We start from the raw sequence: 16,474 nt of genomic DNA on the forward strand, positions 1-16,474 counted from the left end.
CTGTCTGCATGTCACAAAGGGTACAGACTCTAGCATGTCTGGGCTGATGCATCCAAGCCCCCTTCTCAATTGCAAATGTATGAGATTTGGTACGAAACCTAGCTATGTTTCTGCGATATAGAAGGGGGATAGGTGTGCTAATATAAGGCTGAGCATGTGTCTCTATGGACATGTATGTAGACCAACATGTGGGATTTATGTTGTCTTGGTAATATTCCAGCTTTACCTTCTTTTCACTTGTCAGTCAGTGAGTTTGCAAAGTGCTCAGTAAAGACAGTTGAAACTCTTGCATGGTGACCTTTTCAGGCGGCATGGTCAAATATGCTTCCACTTTCCATCTACTAAACCATTTTCTTATGTCGGTCGCCCATCCTGTACAGACGATCTTGCTTTTGTGGTTCTTTTGAAGCTTTGTGCTGGCATTCCATGCTTTATGAGGCAGCCTATCAGGTTGCATTTGCTGCACCTCTATTAGGTATTGCATAACTCTGATCAGTGCATGAAATCTAATCAGCCTCCTTCCCGTTTCCAACATAAGTACTGAGTATGTAGTAGTGGGTTTGACACCAAGGTGTCGCCGCAAGAAAGGCTTTTGCATTTTCTCAATATCATTCCATGTAGAGGCTGAAATACTGCCTCCCCATACTTCCACTCCATATAATACCTGTACTACATATGCATCAAACAATACATTTCGAATTTTCCAGTTCCTAGTGTCAGTGTGCCTGCAGTCATTCTCAAACTGGTAGTACTTCCCCCAGCCAGTGTCCATCGTTTTGTGTATACATTGCCACCATTTGTGATTTGCCGGGATATCAACCCCTAAGTATTTGAAGGTGCTGACATACTCAATAATCTGTCCATCAAAGGTGATCTCAGGGGGATGTTCTGGCTGATTGGTATAGACTGCCATCATCTTTGTTTTTCCGACATTCACTTGCAGCCCATTTTCCCTACAGAAAGTCTTGAGCACTTGCAAAAGTTTGTGCATAGAGTGTGGATCGTATGCAAAAAGAACTACATCATCTGCGTATAGCAACAATAGCACTGTCCATAGTCCCAATTGCGGTCCTTGCAACCCTTCCTCTGTTGCAAATTCATTGATGAGTTCCTCCAGTTGATCAATGCATATTCCAAACAAGGTAGGTGATAGAGGGCAGCCTTGCTTCACTCCCATATTACTCTCAAATACATCTGACATACCCTGTGCTTGTTTGAGTCGGCATAATACCTTGTGATCTGAGGCTTTGCCATTAGCCATCTTCTTTAGTCCAGCTTCAATGTCTTCAAAGGTAAAAGGACTAGTACATGCGACCGACAAATCCTCCTTCCCCATTTCAGTGGCATGTGCATGATTGTACAACTTGGTAACATAATCAAGCATGGTTGCATCTGATATATCCCCTGTTACCTGTTTCCGTCTGCCTTTCACTTGTTTCCAGCCCTTTCTTGGATTTTTTGTGAAAGTAATCAAATCAGATTTCTCTCTTTCTAGAATATATTTTCTTTTCTTTTTCCTTGAGGGCATTGTATGTCTTCTCCAATTGTTTATGCTAGTATGTATTTCAGCTCTTTGCGCAGTTGTTTACATACCATTTCTTGTGTGGTAACCCTTTGACCTGTTTCTTTTTTCTTGTAGATGCTGCTCCAAATGTTTGTGTGGCTGAGGCAAGTATTGCTTCCTGCAGGGCTGTCCATCTAGGGTTGGTCATTGTTCTCAGCTTTGCATCCAAAGTGTCTGCATGATCTTGGTGTTTGTCTGGGTCTACTTTGAAACCTCCTGCATGTGCTGAAAATTTCTGCTCCCTATGTTCAATGTGTATGTCAAGATCCAACCATATTGGGAGATGGTCCGATTCCGGATATTTCATCGCTATGTTGAAGCTTTTGATAACAGGTATAGTGTCCACATGTACCAAGGCATAATCTAGCACACTTTGTCCTCCGCTAGCTGAGATACACATCATCTTGTGGGTGTTGGGGAATAATTGCATTCCATTCAAGACTGGCATGTGCAGCCCATTAATGATGCATCTGAGTGCTCTGCCTTGTGTGTTGATGGTGTCATCCTTGGATGTTCTCTACCACACGGTGTCCACTTCTGTGACTGATTCTTTATTTATTTCATCATGTGTGATGGGCTGAAACTGTAGGTGACCAATTCTTGCATTAAGGTCTCCCATCACTATGACTTGACCCTTTTCTCTGAGTTCAGCCACATCAAGACATAGTGCTTCAAACACATCACTAGGGTCCACTCCGTGTCTGCTGTAAAAGGGTGACTCATGGTGAGGTATGTAGCAGCCTGCAAGAAAGACAGGGCATTTACCAAGCTCTATTTTCAGCCACATGCATCTTTTGTATTTGTCCACTTTATGGAGGCTGACTTTTGCTGCCATGTGTTCCTGTACCATGCATGCAACACCTCCTTGTCCTCTTTTCCCCACTTGCCTTTGGTATATTGAGTGCACCACATATCCAGGTATCTCTGGGATCTTGCATGTTTCACTTTCCCAAGTCTCTCCAAAAGGATGATGTCTGCTTGTAGAAAGGTGTGCCTTTGAGATACACTTTACTGCTATCCAAGATAATCTCCCTTTTCCGTGGGTCTGTTACAGTGCACACAATAGCCCTTTTATTAGGCTTGTCTTCTTGTGCTTTCCCTACGGGGTGGGCTGCATATACAGTCACTTCAGGCATCGCAAAGTGTTTTGAAAAAAAATCAGTCACCTCTTTGGCTAGAGCCAGAGGGGTTTCCTTATCCATCTCCGGTAGACCATGGATAACAATGTTCTGAGACCTCTTATCTCTTTCTCTCTGTTCATGGGCATCCTCTTGATTTGGGGTTGAGGGACGTGGTAGTACTTGAGCTGATTTCGATGGCTCTTCAACATGTTCTGCACTTGCATCTTTCTTGGAGACTATTTCAGTCCGCTTCTTCCCTTCTTGCACATTCTTGCATTTCTGGAGGAGTGATATTAAAGCGACAGAGTGGAGGAGATTTGAGAGGCTATAGGTGACTATGGGATCTAGGATGATTTGGAGTAAACCCTCTGTCCCCCACCAGATTATACAAGCAGAGTTCGCAATGACCCCTCTCCAGGTTGATGCCATCTTTCAGAGAGTGACGTTCCTCCACAGAGTCTGGGCTGTACCCTAGTGGAGATTACCGAGTTAGCATTAGAGTCCTCCACGCGACTAGCAGAGAGCGGTGTTGATACGGCATGGTATTCACCGATATCCACGTGGTTTGGTAGCCACGGCATTCAGATGGACAGACTTCCCCCTTTTCAGTACAGTCTAGATGCACCACCCAAGATGATCCCACGAGATGAGATCAACCGTATCATACGGTTAGACCTCCTCCAGCTCCATACATCTAGGGCTTGGGGGAAAAGAGGAGATCCCCACCAAGATCTAGCTCTACCATGACCACTTCCTACGGGTCTTAGAGCACGGTCTTGTCACTAGACCTTAGTATCTCGAGGACAGGAGAGTCTCACATGCACTGAGGGTCACCATCGGTCAGTTGTGAGTCTCATCACATCAGCTGCGGATTGAGGCAAGGAGAGCTACAGGCATACCCAGAGAGCAGAGGACTTGCATACTATTGCAGATGGAGGAGACCGAGACGGAGGAGCACTTTCTATGTATGTGCCCAGTCTACTATGAGATACGAGGACGATTCCATTGCCTCTTTCAGGAGGGGTATGGCTTTGGTTCACTTACAACGACTGATCCATTTTCACGATCAATTCTATGTTGGGCTCTACCTGATTGAGATGCGTTGACGGAGAGACACATTGATGCGGCAGATTAGAGAGCGGCAGAGAATGATGCCACAGGTAACCGATATTGACAGGTCATAGACTTTTGTTACATACTTTTATGCATCTGAATAAGCTGTTGGTGAGGCTGAGGGAGAGGAGCTTGAGGAGATGAGAGCATCATGGATTAGCAGTAGGAGAGTCCACCACGATGCTGCCATACGAGGGACACACACTCCATGTGCGAGAGATCGGGACCAGAGCATGCACGATCGAGGTTCGGTCTATCTCAGCCCTTCTTAGAGGCGACCGCCAGAGGCGAGGCATCACCCTTGACGTAGTCCACTAGATCCAGAGATCGAGGAGACCACACCCTCCCCCACGCCGTGAGACAGCTCAACATACACAGATACGAGATCTCTTCACATCTCATCAAAGAGGCACTAGGTTACCTGGATATACGGAACCTGAGCATGTACTGGGAGTGCTAGCTCTGAGCACCTGGCACTCCTTTGTTATTTGGCTTTTGCTACTCTAGCATTTTGACACTTGATTCATTAGTTTTAGCACTCCAGCTTTTTAGCTTTCAGCAAGGGTCTTAGTGAACCCTTTGCTTCAGCCCTCAGTGGCTTGTATGAGTTACCTTTTTGGCATGTACTTTTTCTCATAGGCCCGCGAGGCCTCTCGCAGACGTTAATATATCTATCTATCTATCTTTCTTTCTTTATTTTCTCTTTTGCAGGCCAGATTTAAGTCAGCTCTAGGCTGAGCTGAGCCCCTGGCGCAGCTTGGGGTGTTAGACTCAGCAAAGGGGTTTTCAGATCCACGATGGCCAATATGGAGTTTCCCAAGACCAAACTGTTGCTTCTACCCCGACCAACAAGCCCTCATACTCAGCAATTGTAGCAACACCTACCCATTTGCACTGACGTACAAGCGAAAAATTGGCACACATCCAAATGAGCAGATTTATTATCTACAGCAAGAGGTAAGAGAGATCAGGCTTCTGGTTGCAGCCCTCGGGAGAAAAGTGAAGGAGATGGAAAGCATGGCAAGAAAGAAATCATACAGGAGGTTATGCAGATACACAATGAAGCAGCACCTGCACCTCAATTGGTATCCAAAGTCCAGGACATGGTTACCAATCAAGTCAAATCAATAAAACCTGAAATTACAGAAGCAATGGTTAATAAAATCAACAAAAGTGAAGTATATGAAGAGGTACAGGAACGTTGAAGGCCTACAAGTGGTTTCTGTTACTTTGGCTCGTCATAACAATCTACGAGTTCAAAGTATTAATTGCATGTCTTCGAAACATAAGATCTGGGATGCTCCGATTATAATGCAAAATATTCTTGATTTACATCTGCAGTCACTTTCACATTCCTCTTCCACTTTCAAACTTGAAACACTTTCCATGCTGCAATGTGTGCCTTTGTGATATTAGTTAGATTGTCTCTTTGAGGCAAAGGTGGCCTTGAAGGTTCCCATCTTCTGCCTAATTTTTCTGTAGTTTTTTGCAGTGCCAAAGGAATCACTTATAGAGAATGGGCACCTGGAGCCAAGGTATGCATTTAAGATGAAGATGCTGAGAAGTTTAGTTTTTTGACAGTAGAATTGCAACAGCCTGAAAACAGAGATGTTGTTTTTCTGAAGTGGCAAACATATATAGGATTCATAGTTTTATGTAGATGAAATGCTCGGGAAAAACCAGCTTTTAGATTGCTCTCTCTTGTTTTTTTGAAAAGTGCTGGGGGGGGGGATTTCCATACTTATGTTGTTGTCGATGTTTCAATATTCTTCCATTGGTAGTTACATCGAATTTGACTTGCCATTTTATGACAAAGATACTTTAAAAGAGTCATTGCAGAACTAGAGCTAGGCATGCCATGTATCATTGAATCATTTAAGTGATTAGAAGATTGAAATTTAGCGACTAGTCTCTGTTGTCTTAGGCATTGCTTATAATGGAACTTGTTAACATTTTCTGATTGGTCATTCATGGTTATTTTGCAGTTGGCCTCTCTGATTGGGGATTTCAACAACTGGAATCCTAATGCTGATGTGATGAAGAAGGTATGGAGTTTAGATGCCATTTTTTATTGTTGCCCTTTTTTCTCATTACTGCTACTGTTATCTTACTTCTGTTTTTAATGTTTTAAGGGCAAAGAAGACACATTCATTTTACCTCGGTGGTAATGTATATATCATCATGAAATCAGACTGCTATTTCAGAGTGAAAAAGGTTATCGTACACAAGCTTATGCACAGACTAAATGAGCTGACTGCCAGGAACTTATTCTTGGATAATTCAATCCTAAAATTAATACTCTTAACCTCCACCTTTCTGTAATATCTACAATCCAGCATGGACATGAATGCTCATGGAATTATGTTGTGGGGTGTAGATGACAAATCAGACAGTTTCTAGTCTCATTTATAGCATCACATACACAATATTCCTCTGATGTTCTTGCTATATCCTAAGCTGTTGAAATGTCTTTGTTCTCTGATGTGCCAACGGTTACAAAAAAAAGCTAATGAGCCTGTAAGGGCCAGCTTAACTACCTAAATAGAATGAAAGACCAGCTTAACCACCTAATTAGAATGAAGAATTGTACCCTACCCTGCCCTCAATAGTCATAGTTTGTTGCCAGCTTTCATATTTATGCTTATTCACTAACCAAGGGCAGACAGGACCTAAGGCCCACTTGGTAACCTTTTGAGATGATTAATGATGTAATGTTGCGGAGTAATACGTTGGTTCCTGAAGAAACTTTCGCAAATGTTTCCAAACCTCGTATGGTCCAGTGTTGCGCAATAACAGACTCCTTTTCAAAAATGAAACTTTTGCACACGTTTTCATATTTTTGTTCATTTGGAAATGTCAATTCCATGCACCTTTCCTAAGGTGTTGAAATTTGTAGTTTCAGGCCTTACCTGAATTTATAGTCATCCTTCTATCCTCCTCAAAATTTATAGATCAAAAGAAATGGCTGAGAGAAAAACGGAGGGAAACCCAGATTTTGAGAGATGATAGAGGGGTCGAATATACACTTACTTTAGCATGTTTTGCAACAAAAGGTGTCAAAAAACACATCAAAACTTCCTATACTCCACAGCAGAATGAAGGATCAGAGTGGAAGAACTATGTCTCATAAAGGCAGCTAGATGTATGCTGAAGACATGTGTATGCCTAATATATTTTGAGCTTAGCCATTGTCTACAGATGCCTATGTTATCGACAAATGTCCCCCCACAACAACAAGGGAGATGAAACCCCAACGAGCTTGATCATGCGATTTTTAAATATGGACTAAAAGCTTTTTGGTTGCAAAGGCCTTTCTTTACATAAAATGAACCGAAATTCTGTTATCATTCTACATAAGATGGCCAAAACCCACACCGTGACAAGAAAGGACCTTATAAATTTATCAATTTCTTGTTACTTAGAGAGAGGACCTCTAAAGCACTGAAGCATGGACAAGCTGAAGCTTGTGATTTCACACATGCGGGTGTTTGGGTCCTTGGCATATGCACATGTTCCTTCTTAGTTGAGGCATAAACTGGAAGATAAGGCCGTCAGATGCATTTTCATTGGCAACAGTCACAGAGCAAAGGATATAGGTTGTATCAGCCTAGCACAGGCAAGGTTATTGTCAGTAGAGACAATGTTTTTACTGTTTATCTTGGCTGGACTGTTAAAAACAGCCATCAATAAAAGTCTCTGATGTGTTTGATTCCTTGCTGCCCCTCTTTTAGTCAAACACGGATTTAGATCAGATTTTGCAGGATACAAATCCCAATGCTTCTAGCAGCTCACAGCCTCCTCACGACGCCAATGTTCAGCCTGATTTGCAGCCACTTGATGATCATGCTATTTGAAGAGGTAGTTTCAGAGGAGTCGGCTGTCATTAGACAGCAGAAAACAGTCCCAAGGTGGCTCTTGGGACTCTTGAGGGACAGCAAGCAAGCTGAGCCCTTGGCTGCTTGCACCAGAGGTCAGAAGCATCATGGCAATTTTCTTGGTGTTGCATTGATTGCCATTGTGTGCAATGAAGAACCCTTAATCACAAGGATGCATTTGGTAGCACAGAATGGATGGATGCCATGAGGGCTGAACTTGATTCTATTCATGCAGATGGCACATGGGAGTTGTGTGACTTGCCAGCAGGCAAGCGTATGGCAGTAAGTGGCTTGACAAGGTGAAGTAGAAAGATGATGGCAGCGTAGACCGCTACAAAGCCCGCCTTGTTGTGAAAGGCTATGCACAATAACACAGCATTGACTTGGATGAGACCTTTGCTCCTGCTTCATGCATCACGACCATTCGATGTGTTATACCCATTGCATCTCAGAGGCATTGGGGAAATTCACCAACTTGACATTAAGCCAACTTTCCTTCACGGTGATCTACTTGAAGAAGTCTATGTCACCAACAGATTGTAGATGCTTTCCAAGAAAAAGAATGGAGAGGAAGGATGATCAGCAGTTAGTAATTGTACTCATGTTACAGTTCTGCTACAGTTGCTAGTATTGGCTTGTAGATCTTAGGGCTTTTTGTGATGACATAAATTAAAACCCGTATTTTCCTGCCCCCCCAAAAACCTACTGCTTTGATAATCATTCCCAAGGGTTTCACCTAGAAATATGTAATTGTAGGTTCAGAGGGAGCATTTTTTAAATCTAAAATTAAAGGTAAATTTACAGAAATATTTACATATGGGGTTGTTAAATTGAATCTTGGGCAAAAACCATAAGTTTATATTAAAAGGGGGTCTTTTATTGCATGCAAAATTTACAGATAAGGGGTTTTAAATAATCCCTTGAACACATACCTATCCAGGGTTTCTTTATAGTGAACCTACGGGGTGATCATTCAAGTATCTTGCTGTGGTTTTCGAGTATTTTGCACTATAACACTCTACATAAGCTTGAATTGGTGGTCTAGATGCGTATATCCTACCTTGCAAGCTTTACTTGTCCATAAGCAGATGCAATAATTTATGCTATTTTTTAAAGTGCTTCCTGGTCTTTGTTGGAATTCAGGATGAGATGATGACCTGGGGAGCGGTGGCCTGGGTTACAGATATAGGATGTGCTTATGAGCATGAGGGCATTCGAGGGCATTCAAGGGAGTTCCTCCTTCAGATGGGTAGGGCAGGAGTTGACCTTCATCTGTACTCCAGTCTTCATAGAGATGGTGTGGAAACCTGGACACTGTCATAGATGGGAGTTGATTGTGAACATCATCGCCTGGTACATATGGACAGCTATGTGCAGGCAGGCCATAGATTAGCATACCACATTAGCCTCGGAGACACTGGTCAACATCTGGCTTGATATTATTTATACTCTCCGAGGTAGATGGGATAGACTTCAAGGAGATTCAATTTGCACTAGGATCAGATGGAGGATTTTATTAGTATATGCGAGCCAGGCCCTATCCTTCATGTCACAGACGGTGGTATAGTATGCCATTATAAACCACTGGAGTGGCTATTTGTTCATCCCTTTGTACAAGGTAATTTCCCATAGAAAGACAGAAAGAAAGAAAGAAAGAAAGAGTGACCATCTAGGAGAACAGCCTTGTGTTTTTCCTATTGTACCCTTCATTGGGGAGTTGTGTTTTCCTTGGTGTCCGTGTCACTAGGCAGTTTTTTAAAATAATGTTCTTTTGGCTGAAATTTTTTGGGGGCTAAATCAGAATAAGCTCCTTTTTAAAGTCATATAACTGTGGGGCGTTTGTCTTCTTTGTGATGCATCTTTAGCTTGCCAGCTTCCATGGTTGCCAGGTATGTCTTGGTTCATTTGGCATCTGTTTAATGCAAATTCGTGAATGCTTTTCCTATTCATTTCCATAATGATCTTCCAATAGTTAAAGTGCGAGTTACAAAATGGAGGTACACATTGTGAGTGGGTATTTGCTCTTTTGTTTAAGTTGAAAAAATGGGTGAGGAGATTGTTCTCTACTGGGGTAAAAAGAAAATAGACTTGCGACTGAGGTCAGACTGCTAATTCAAGAAAGTCAACTTATTATTTCTTTTATCAGGAATCTGGGCTAGCTAATCCGCTAGCTATATACAAATGTGGCTTTAAAAATCACATTTGATGCACCTCCATGTTGACAAGCTTCTCTTGTGTTTGCAGAATGAATTCGGAGTTTGGGAAATTTTCTTGCCAAACAATGTGGATGGGTCTCCTGCAATTCCTCATGGCTCGAGAGTAAAGGTAACATCATGATTCATAGCAATGTTTCTTTCAGTACCGAACAGAAAGAAGGGAATGAGAGGATAATGAAATCTTTCTATTTACAGATGTAGACTAACACAGAGTTAATCACCGACTTGCAGAAGAGTAAGTGTGTTAGCATGCACACGTGTGTTTATGGAGTCTTGCACACGCTCGTGCTTGTGTGGTTATGGGCATGTGTGTTGTTTGCTTTACACAGATTTATATATACAATTGCACATGTACACATACAGATTCACATATGTGCACAACCACACGTATAGGCATGTTTAGGATTTGATTAAGTCGAAGTGTTATCTTCATGAGGGTATTGTAAGGTTGCTAATGCAGTGAAAACGTGGCAACTAGTTTCCAGTGTGGCCATGCATTATTGGTGGATGCCAAGTGGTCGAATCAACTGTGGAGGTGACCTTTGGTATGGGCGAAATCATAGGAGTTGTCTAAGCTGAATCTTAGGTGGTTTGGATCAAGTGGGTTGATACCCTGCTTGTGAGTGGCTTCTTACAAAGAGGCTACAGTTTTGGGATGGATATATGGGTGTTTTAGGCTGTGTTCTCTCTTCTGCAGATTTTCCTCTCTTCTGCAGATTTTCAAAATGTAGGAAGTCGCTCCTTCTTCATATGAGTGTAAGGGTAGCTATCTTTCTCTCTCTGTGCATAGAAGGAATTCATTTCTCTTGTAGACACCAAGAGGCAACACGCCCAATAGGGGATGAGCTCTTTTTATTTAACTTATTTCAACAGTTCGTTTTCTCCATCTCAACTGAGTATATCTTTTGCTTTGGTCTATGTCATCTACATGATTGATTTTGGTAATCCCATGATTGTGTGTGAGAGAATTTTTTGCAACCGTGGCACCAATTTCCAACAATTGGTATCAGAGCGTAGTTTGAGATGGAGACCTGTAACTACATTGAAGAAGTGGCAATATTCTCCTACCAGAAGGCACTCAATTTGTTCAAGTCAGGGAATGAAGATGACCATACTCTTGTGGCTTCAGAATACGTAAGCGTCGCAAAGCTGTATGCAAAACTTAAAAAGCAGAAAGAAACCAACAGATATTATGAGAACACTTTGAGAATCTATGGCAAGCATAGCGCAAAGAGTTCCCAAGATGAGCTTGTAAGGTGGATTGCTAGAGGTTGCATCGGGTTTTGAAAGCATGTTTGAAGATGAGGTTATGCTTTTCGAAGCTACTTTTTTTGAAATTGCAGGCTCTTTTGGATAGATCTTTATCGAATGGTTTTGATGGCCCTTCCCTTTGTGGGTAATGAGATCTCATCTTGTATTTGGGTTTGTGTGAACAAGTAGTTTGTTTTTGTCTCTTGATTTTAGATGTCGATTCCTTATTCAAATTAAGGGGGTTTGTTAGGTTTTGATTAAACCGAAGTGTAATCTTCATAAGCGTATTGTAAGGTTGCACATGCAGCAACTAGTTTCCAGCCTGGCCATGCACTATTGATCGATTCCAAGTGGTCGAATCAATTGTGAAGGTGACCTTTGGTGTGGGCAAAATCACTGGAGTTGTCTATGGCCGACGAATCTGAGGTGGTTTGGAGCAAGTGGGTTGACAGAGAAGTTGGAGATTGGTCTGACATCGTGGTGCCTGCTAGAATCCCGGTAGAGCCGTCTCTGTGCAGTGCCTAGTCCCCAACATAGAAACGGTCTAACCGGAGGCTGTCTGGTATCCGGCTGAACTTTGGCTCTTGCCACGGGTCTCTGCCATTGATCATGAAGATGAACTGCTCCCAGGTGCTCCGCTTTGTTGCTAGCATCTCAAAGAAAGAGGCACCGCCTTGCTTGTCCTCCCCAAACTCCAGGTTGTTGAAGTCTCCTCCAACAATCTAGGAGTCTACATCTGAGAGACACTTTGTTAGCCTCCTCCAAAAGGCCGGATAGTGCTGCCTGCACGCTGGGGCATACACGTTCACGATCCCAATCCTGGACTCTCCCATCCTAACTCCCATCCAAACTGCCCTTCTTGGGATAAGCTTGCCTTGATCATAAACCTTGAAGCCACTGTCTATGAGATCGAGATGCAGACCCCTCCGCTCTGTCCTACTACAGGGGACCTCACCTCCAAGCCTCTCCCCAGGAGGAGGTGGTGTCGCTGTCTAATGTCTGATGCTGAGAATATATGCTCCTGAATCAAAAGGATGTCCACTGCCCGCCCTACCAATGCCCTCTGTAGCTCCTACTAAAGGATCAAGTATTGCGGTTGACTACGAGCATGGCCATGGAGCCCGTGGATGTTCCGACTCACTATGGCCTAGCTCATGAGGACGGGGCATGCAAAAAACAAGGCTCTCTTGTGAGTAGGTGCCTGTTCCCGAAAGACTGCCCTATGTGACTTCTGGCGAGGGTTTGGAGGGCTGTGCATTGGCATACTAGGGTGGACACCGGCTCAATGCCAGTCTTCCGTGCCCACTTCATCATGAAGGAGACTTCCACCCCGAACAACTCCGCACACTTTAGGAGTGGCCAGTAGTATGCCTGATCAACCTTTGCCTCAAGCAACAATCTGATAACTCCTACCGCCAAACCACACATTGGCTTCTCCCGCGTGAAGCATAGCTGAAACTTCACCTCAGCACCATGGGCGTGCCAAAGGTTTAGTTCTTGTGGCCCCATCCACTCATCCATCATGCGTGAAATTTGATCTCCGAGCATAGCATCAAACACTTCTATGGTACTTGCAGCAGGAGGAGACTAGAGGTGCTGGTATGCATGCACAGAGAGATGGTTCGAGGGACTGGGGCTCCACATGGACAGACTACCCCCATTCCAATACAGCATGGATGCTCCATTTTCTCCCCTCCTATCACACAAGGTCAACCAGGTTATCCATGAGGATCTATTACAGCTACACACATTTCGGATGTGGCTGGGCCCGAGTGATCTTCCAGTGAAGTTGGGCTTCTACAGAGATCACTTCTTACATATCACAGCGGAGGGTTTCATTGACCCACTAGGGTACACTCAGATTTATTTACCCCACTCACGGAGGATCTCTCTTAGGCAGTTCCGGGTCTCTTCACATAGACTTCGTATCGAGAGCGGCAGAGTAGAGCGACTACCTAGGGAGAGGTGCATATGCACTCCCATTATGTTTAGAGTCGGGTCTCGCCCGACGGGGGTCACAATAGCCCTGGTTAGACGTAGAGCTATGATCAGGAGAAATGCCAGGGCTGCACCTTTGAGTGGCCGACAGCACTCTATCGCCGATTTCATGCCCCCATTGCCACATCCACCCTGATGTCTTGATGGTGATGATGATGATGATGCGATAGTCGACTACCAACATGACATGACTATGTTGTATTTAGGATTTAGTACTTACATTCTGCATATTTTGCATTCGCATTGGTGTGGGTGCTCGTTTAGTAGCTCCACCACATTTTGAGCTTTGAGATTGGCAAAAAGTGAGCCTCTCCATCACATTTTGAGCTTTGAGACAAGCAGAAAGTGAGCTCATGTGCATGTATTTGGCATGGTGGGGCAGCCACAAAGGTTTAATGCACACGATGGGACAACCGCATGCGTATGAAATGAAAATAGGAGGACATGCCTCTAGTTTTGGACAGGTTATGCAGGGCTCTATGCAGCATGCAAAAAGCTTAGGGGCCAAGGCAGCCTCAATGTGGGGAAAATTCACAGCCCAATGAAATCCTTCCGATTACCATCCACAATCTGGTGTACCCATTACATTGGATGTGTTGTATCAAGTATTTTCTCCTTTTGGGTGTATTGATAAGATTGTCATGCATCCGATTTCAGGTGGTCTGCAAGCTGAACTACACTATGCCTCATAGGCTAGTGCATTGCAAGCACGAAGCAGCTTGCAAGGTCGGGATATATATGATGGTGGTTGTACCTTACATATGCAGCTGTCAGATTTGACAGCGATATCCTATGCTAAATGTCGAGATACAAATGCCATAGAGCAAGTTGTTGGAACTATGATTCCGAGGGGAGTCATGCCAAAGACTATGCAAGCCTATAAGAGCAGACACCCAACATTTGAGGAGAATGCAGCCAGGCCAATGTTTGTCATGCAGCCCAGCCATGCTATGCGTCTCCCTAGTATGCAGCTAAATCATGCTTCAAAGCCGTGGAAGATGCCTTAATATCTAGGACAAAAATCTGGCTGTTTCGAGGCTATTACTGCTGCAAATATACAAGGGTTATGTTGGGATAGCTGCTCAAATAAAAGCAGCAGCCCACATGATGGAAATGAATATACACATCAAGGACGCTGTTGTATCAGTTTGCAGGACGGATACATTGCTCCAGACGATGTCCTTGCAGTTCAGCACACGGAAGTGCGATGGAAGGAGACCAAGGTAGAGTTACAGTTAGGGGTGAGGCAAACTTGCCACAACACAAGTTTCTTTCTGAGAAGGGTGATCTCATACGACACGACGATGCTACATCCTTGTGTGTAGAGCATGAAGTTACACTCATGCATGTGGATTCTGTCGCATCCCCACACAAGATGGAGGGTGGGCAGGCGGTAGAGTATTTACTATACAACCAGCCAAATCCTTCCATCTTTGGGAAGCGTATTAGTGAGCAGCCCACTATGATCTCACCCATGGGAAATTTCAGCCAGAGACTTCCACCAGCGACCCTTCCAAGGGGTGATATCATTGAGTTATGTGCAGGGGATATAGGCCCATCTTCATTGCGGCGATTTGGCACATCCCAACCTCATGTTGATGTTTTTGGGAGAGCCTGTCCCTCTAGCACTCATCTCTCAGCTTTGCTTCAGCCCAATGCCTATAAGAGGATTTGGCCTCGATCTGAATCAAACATGAGTCTAGGCCACCTCGAATGCAGCCTGGACAGATTTTTGTGAAAGGATATTTCAGATTATATCCAATGTATGATGAGGGCAAGGTTCTCATGATGGCATACACTATGCCCACAGTTGGTTAAAGTTGAGGGCTTCGTCTCGGAAGCCCTACACATGGGCAACTTTCAAAGACCTCATGGGTGTCATGTTTAGAAGTAAATTACAGCGATACAGCCCAGAGCTGAAGGCCTTACAGGTGAGGACTGAAAATCCCTGGAATGCTGAGGAAGCACAAGCACTGTTGGAAGTGTTAGAGCCTGAGTACAGCAGCTATAATGAGAATGATTTTCAGTTCCTAGCATATGGGCAGTTGAAAAATGCAATGCAACAACTCCTCCTCAAAGCTGCCTTACAAGGTATATGGCAAAACAATGAATGCTTCTACCGTGGGGAAAAGTGGGCAGCAAGGCACGGAAAGGAGGAGCGCCGGGGGGGGGGGTGTGCTGGCGGGAAGCGGAGGAGATGGCGGGGAGGAAGCCAAAGAGAGGGAGGGGGGCGGAAGAGAAGGCAGAGGGAAGGAGGCGGGAGGTGGAGGAGAAGGCAGGGGGGGCAGAAGAGATGGCAGGTGGAGGAGAAGGCAGGGGGGGGGCAGAAGAGATGGCGGGGGGGGGGGAGGAGGCGATGGCCAGGGGGAGGAGATGACAGGGAGAGGCGAGGAGGAGGGCAGGGAGCGAGGCGGAGGAGGAAGATGATGCATCCTAAATTGCTAACTCCTAGCCTTTCATCAAATCACGGGCACAGGCACAAGGATTTTCCTCCCAGCCAATCTCGGTGGTAGTAAGCTCTCTCTCTCTCTCTCAAATTTGTTACGTGAAAGCTCTTGCTTACAAAATTCCACCAAGCCCCAAAATTCCCTAGATGGATCTAGTATGCCACATGTCTTCATTCTAGGGTCCCTCCTTAATGCATCATTTACCTCTCTCTTGGGATATCATTGAAACCATTTGCTATTCTTAAGTGTTCGTGATGCTCCGTAATACTTTTACTGAATACCAGAATATCGTCAATAAAGTGTAGGATGACGAATGTAGCTGGAGCATTGGTAAGTCCAAAGGGCATTACCAAAAACTCATAATGTCCAAACTGCTTCTAAAAGCGGTTTTATGCACATCCTCGGCTCTAATACGGATCTGATGGTAGCCACATTTAAGATCTATCTTACTGAAAATTACTGCTCCATGTAATGCATCTAGCAAATCATCGATCCGAGCCATCGGATACCTATGCTTAATAGTGATATTATTCAATGCTCTGTAATCTATACAGAGGCGAAAACTCAACCTATAGGGAGGTCTATTTACAGGCTCTGCCCCCGGGATTAGTTCAATCTTATGCTGAACATTCCGCTCTGGAGGTAACCCATAAGGTAACTCATCCCTAAAACAATCAGAGAACTCCTTTGCTACTTGATCAGCCAGCTTGGCCATCTCTCCATTTTGGGCAACATCAGTGCTAGTCGAAGAATCATCAATCGGCTCTACCGATGCTGTACAAAGAAACAAAAACTCTTCTTGAGCTTTTCGAATTTTCATTACGGAAACCAACGGTCCTTGAGGTATATCTTTTTCACCTCGTAAGACATATAGCACATCATTCATCTT

At 44.1% G+C, this 16,474-nt stretch overlaps 1 protein-coding gene across 1 annotated transcript in view; it reads left to right on the top strand.

Moving 5' to 3' along the window:
- SBE2.2 (starch branching enzyme 2.2) overlaps window positions 1–16,474 on the top strand; it is a 185,093-nt gene that overhangs the window by 44,382 nt on the left and 124,237 nt on the right. The window contains exons 6-8 of the mRNA XM_087402084.1: window positions 5,291–5,333; window positions 5,784–5,843; window positions 9,918–9,998. Coding sequence (XP_087258210.1) covers window positions 5,291–5,333; window positions 5,784–5,843; window positions 9,918–9,998 — 184 coding nt within the window. The remainder of the gene's footprint in view (window positions 1–5,290; window positions 5,334–5,783; window positions 5,844–9,917; window positions 9,999–16,474) is intronic.

This window comes from Dipteris shenzhenensis, chromosome 30 (assembly GCF_047967505.1).
Source record: "Dipteris shenzhenensis isolate YYH24624 ecotype China chromosome 30, Dip_SZ_1.0, whole genome shotgun sequence".
Lineage (NCBI taxonomy): Eukaryota > Viridiplantae > Streptophyta > Polypodiopsida > Gleicheniales > Dipteridaceae > Dipteris > Dipteris shenzhenensis.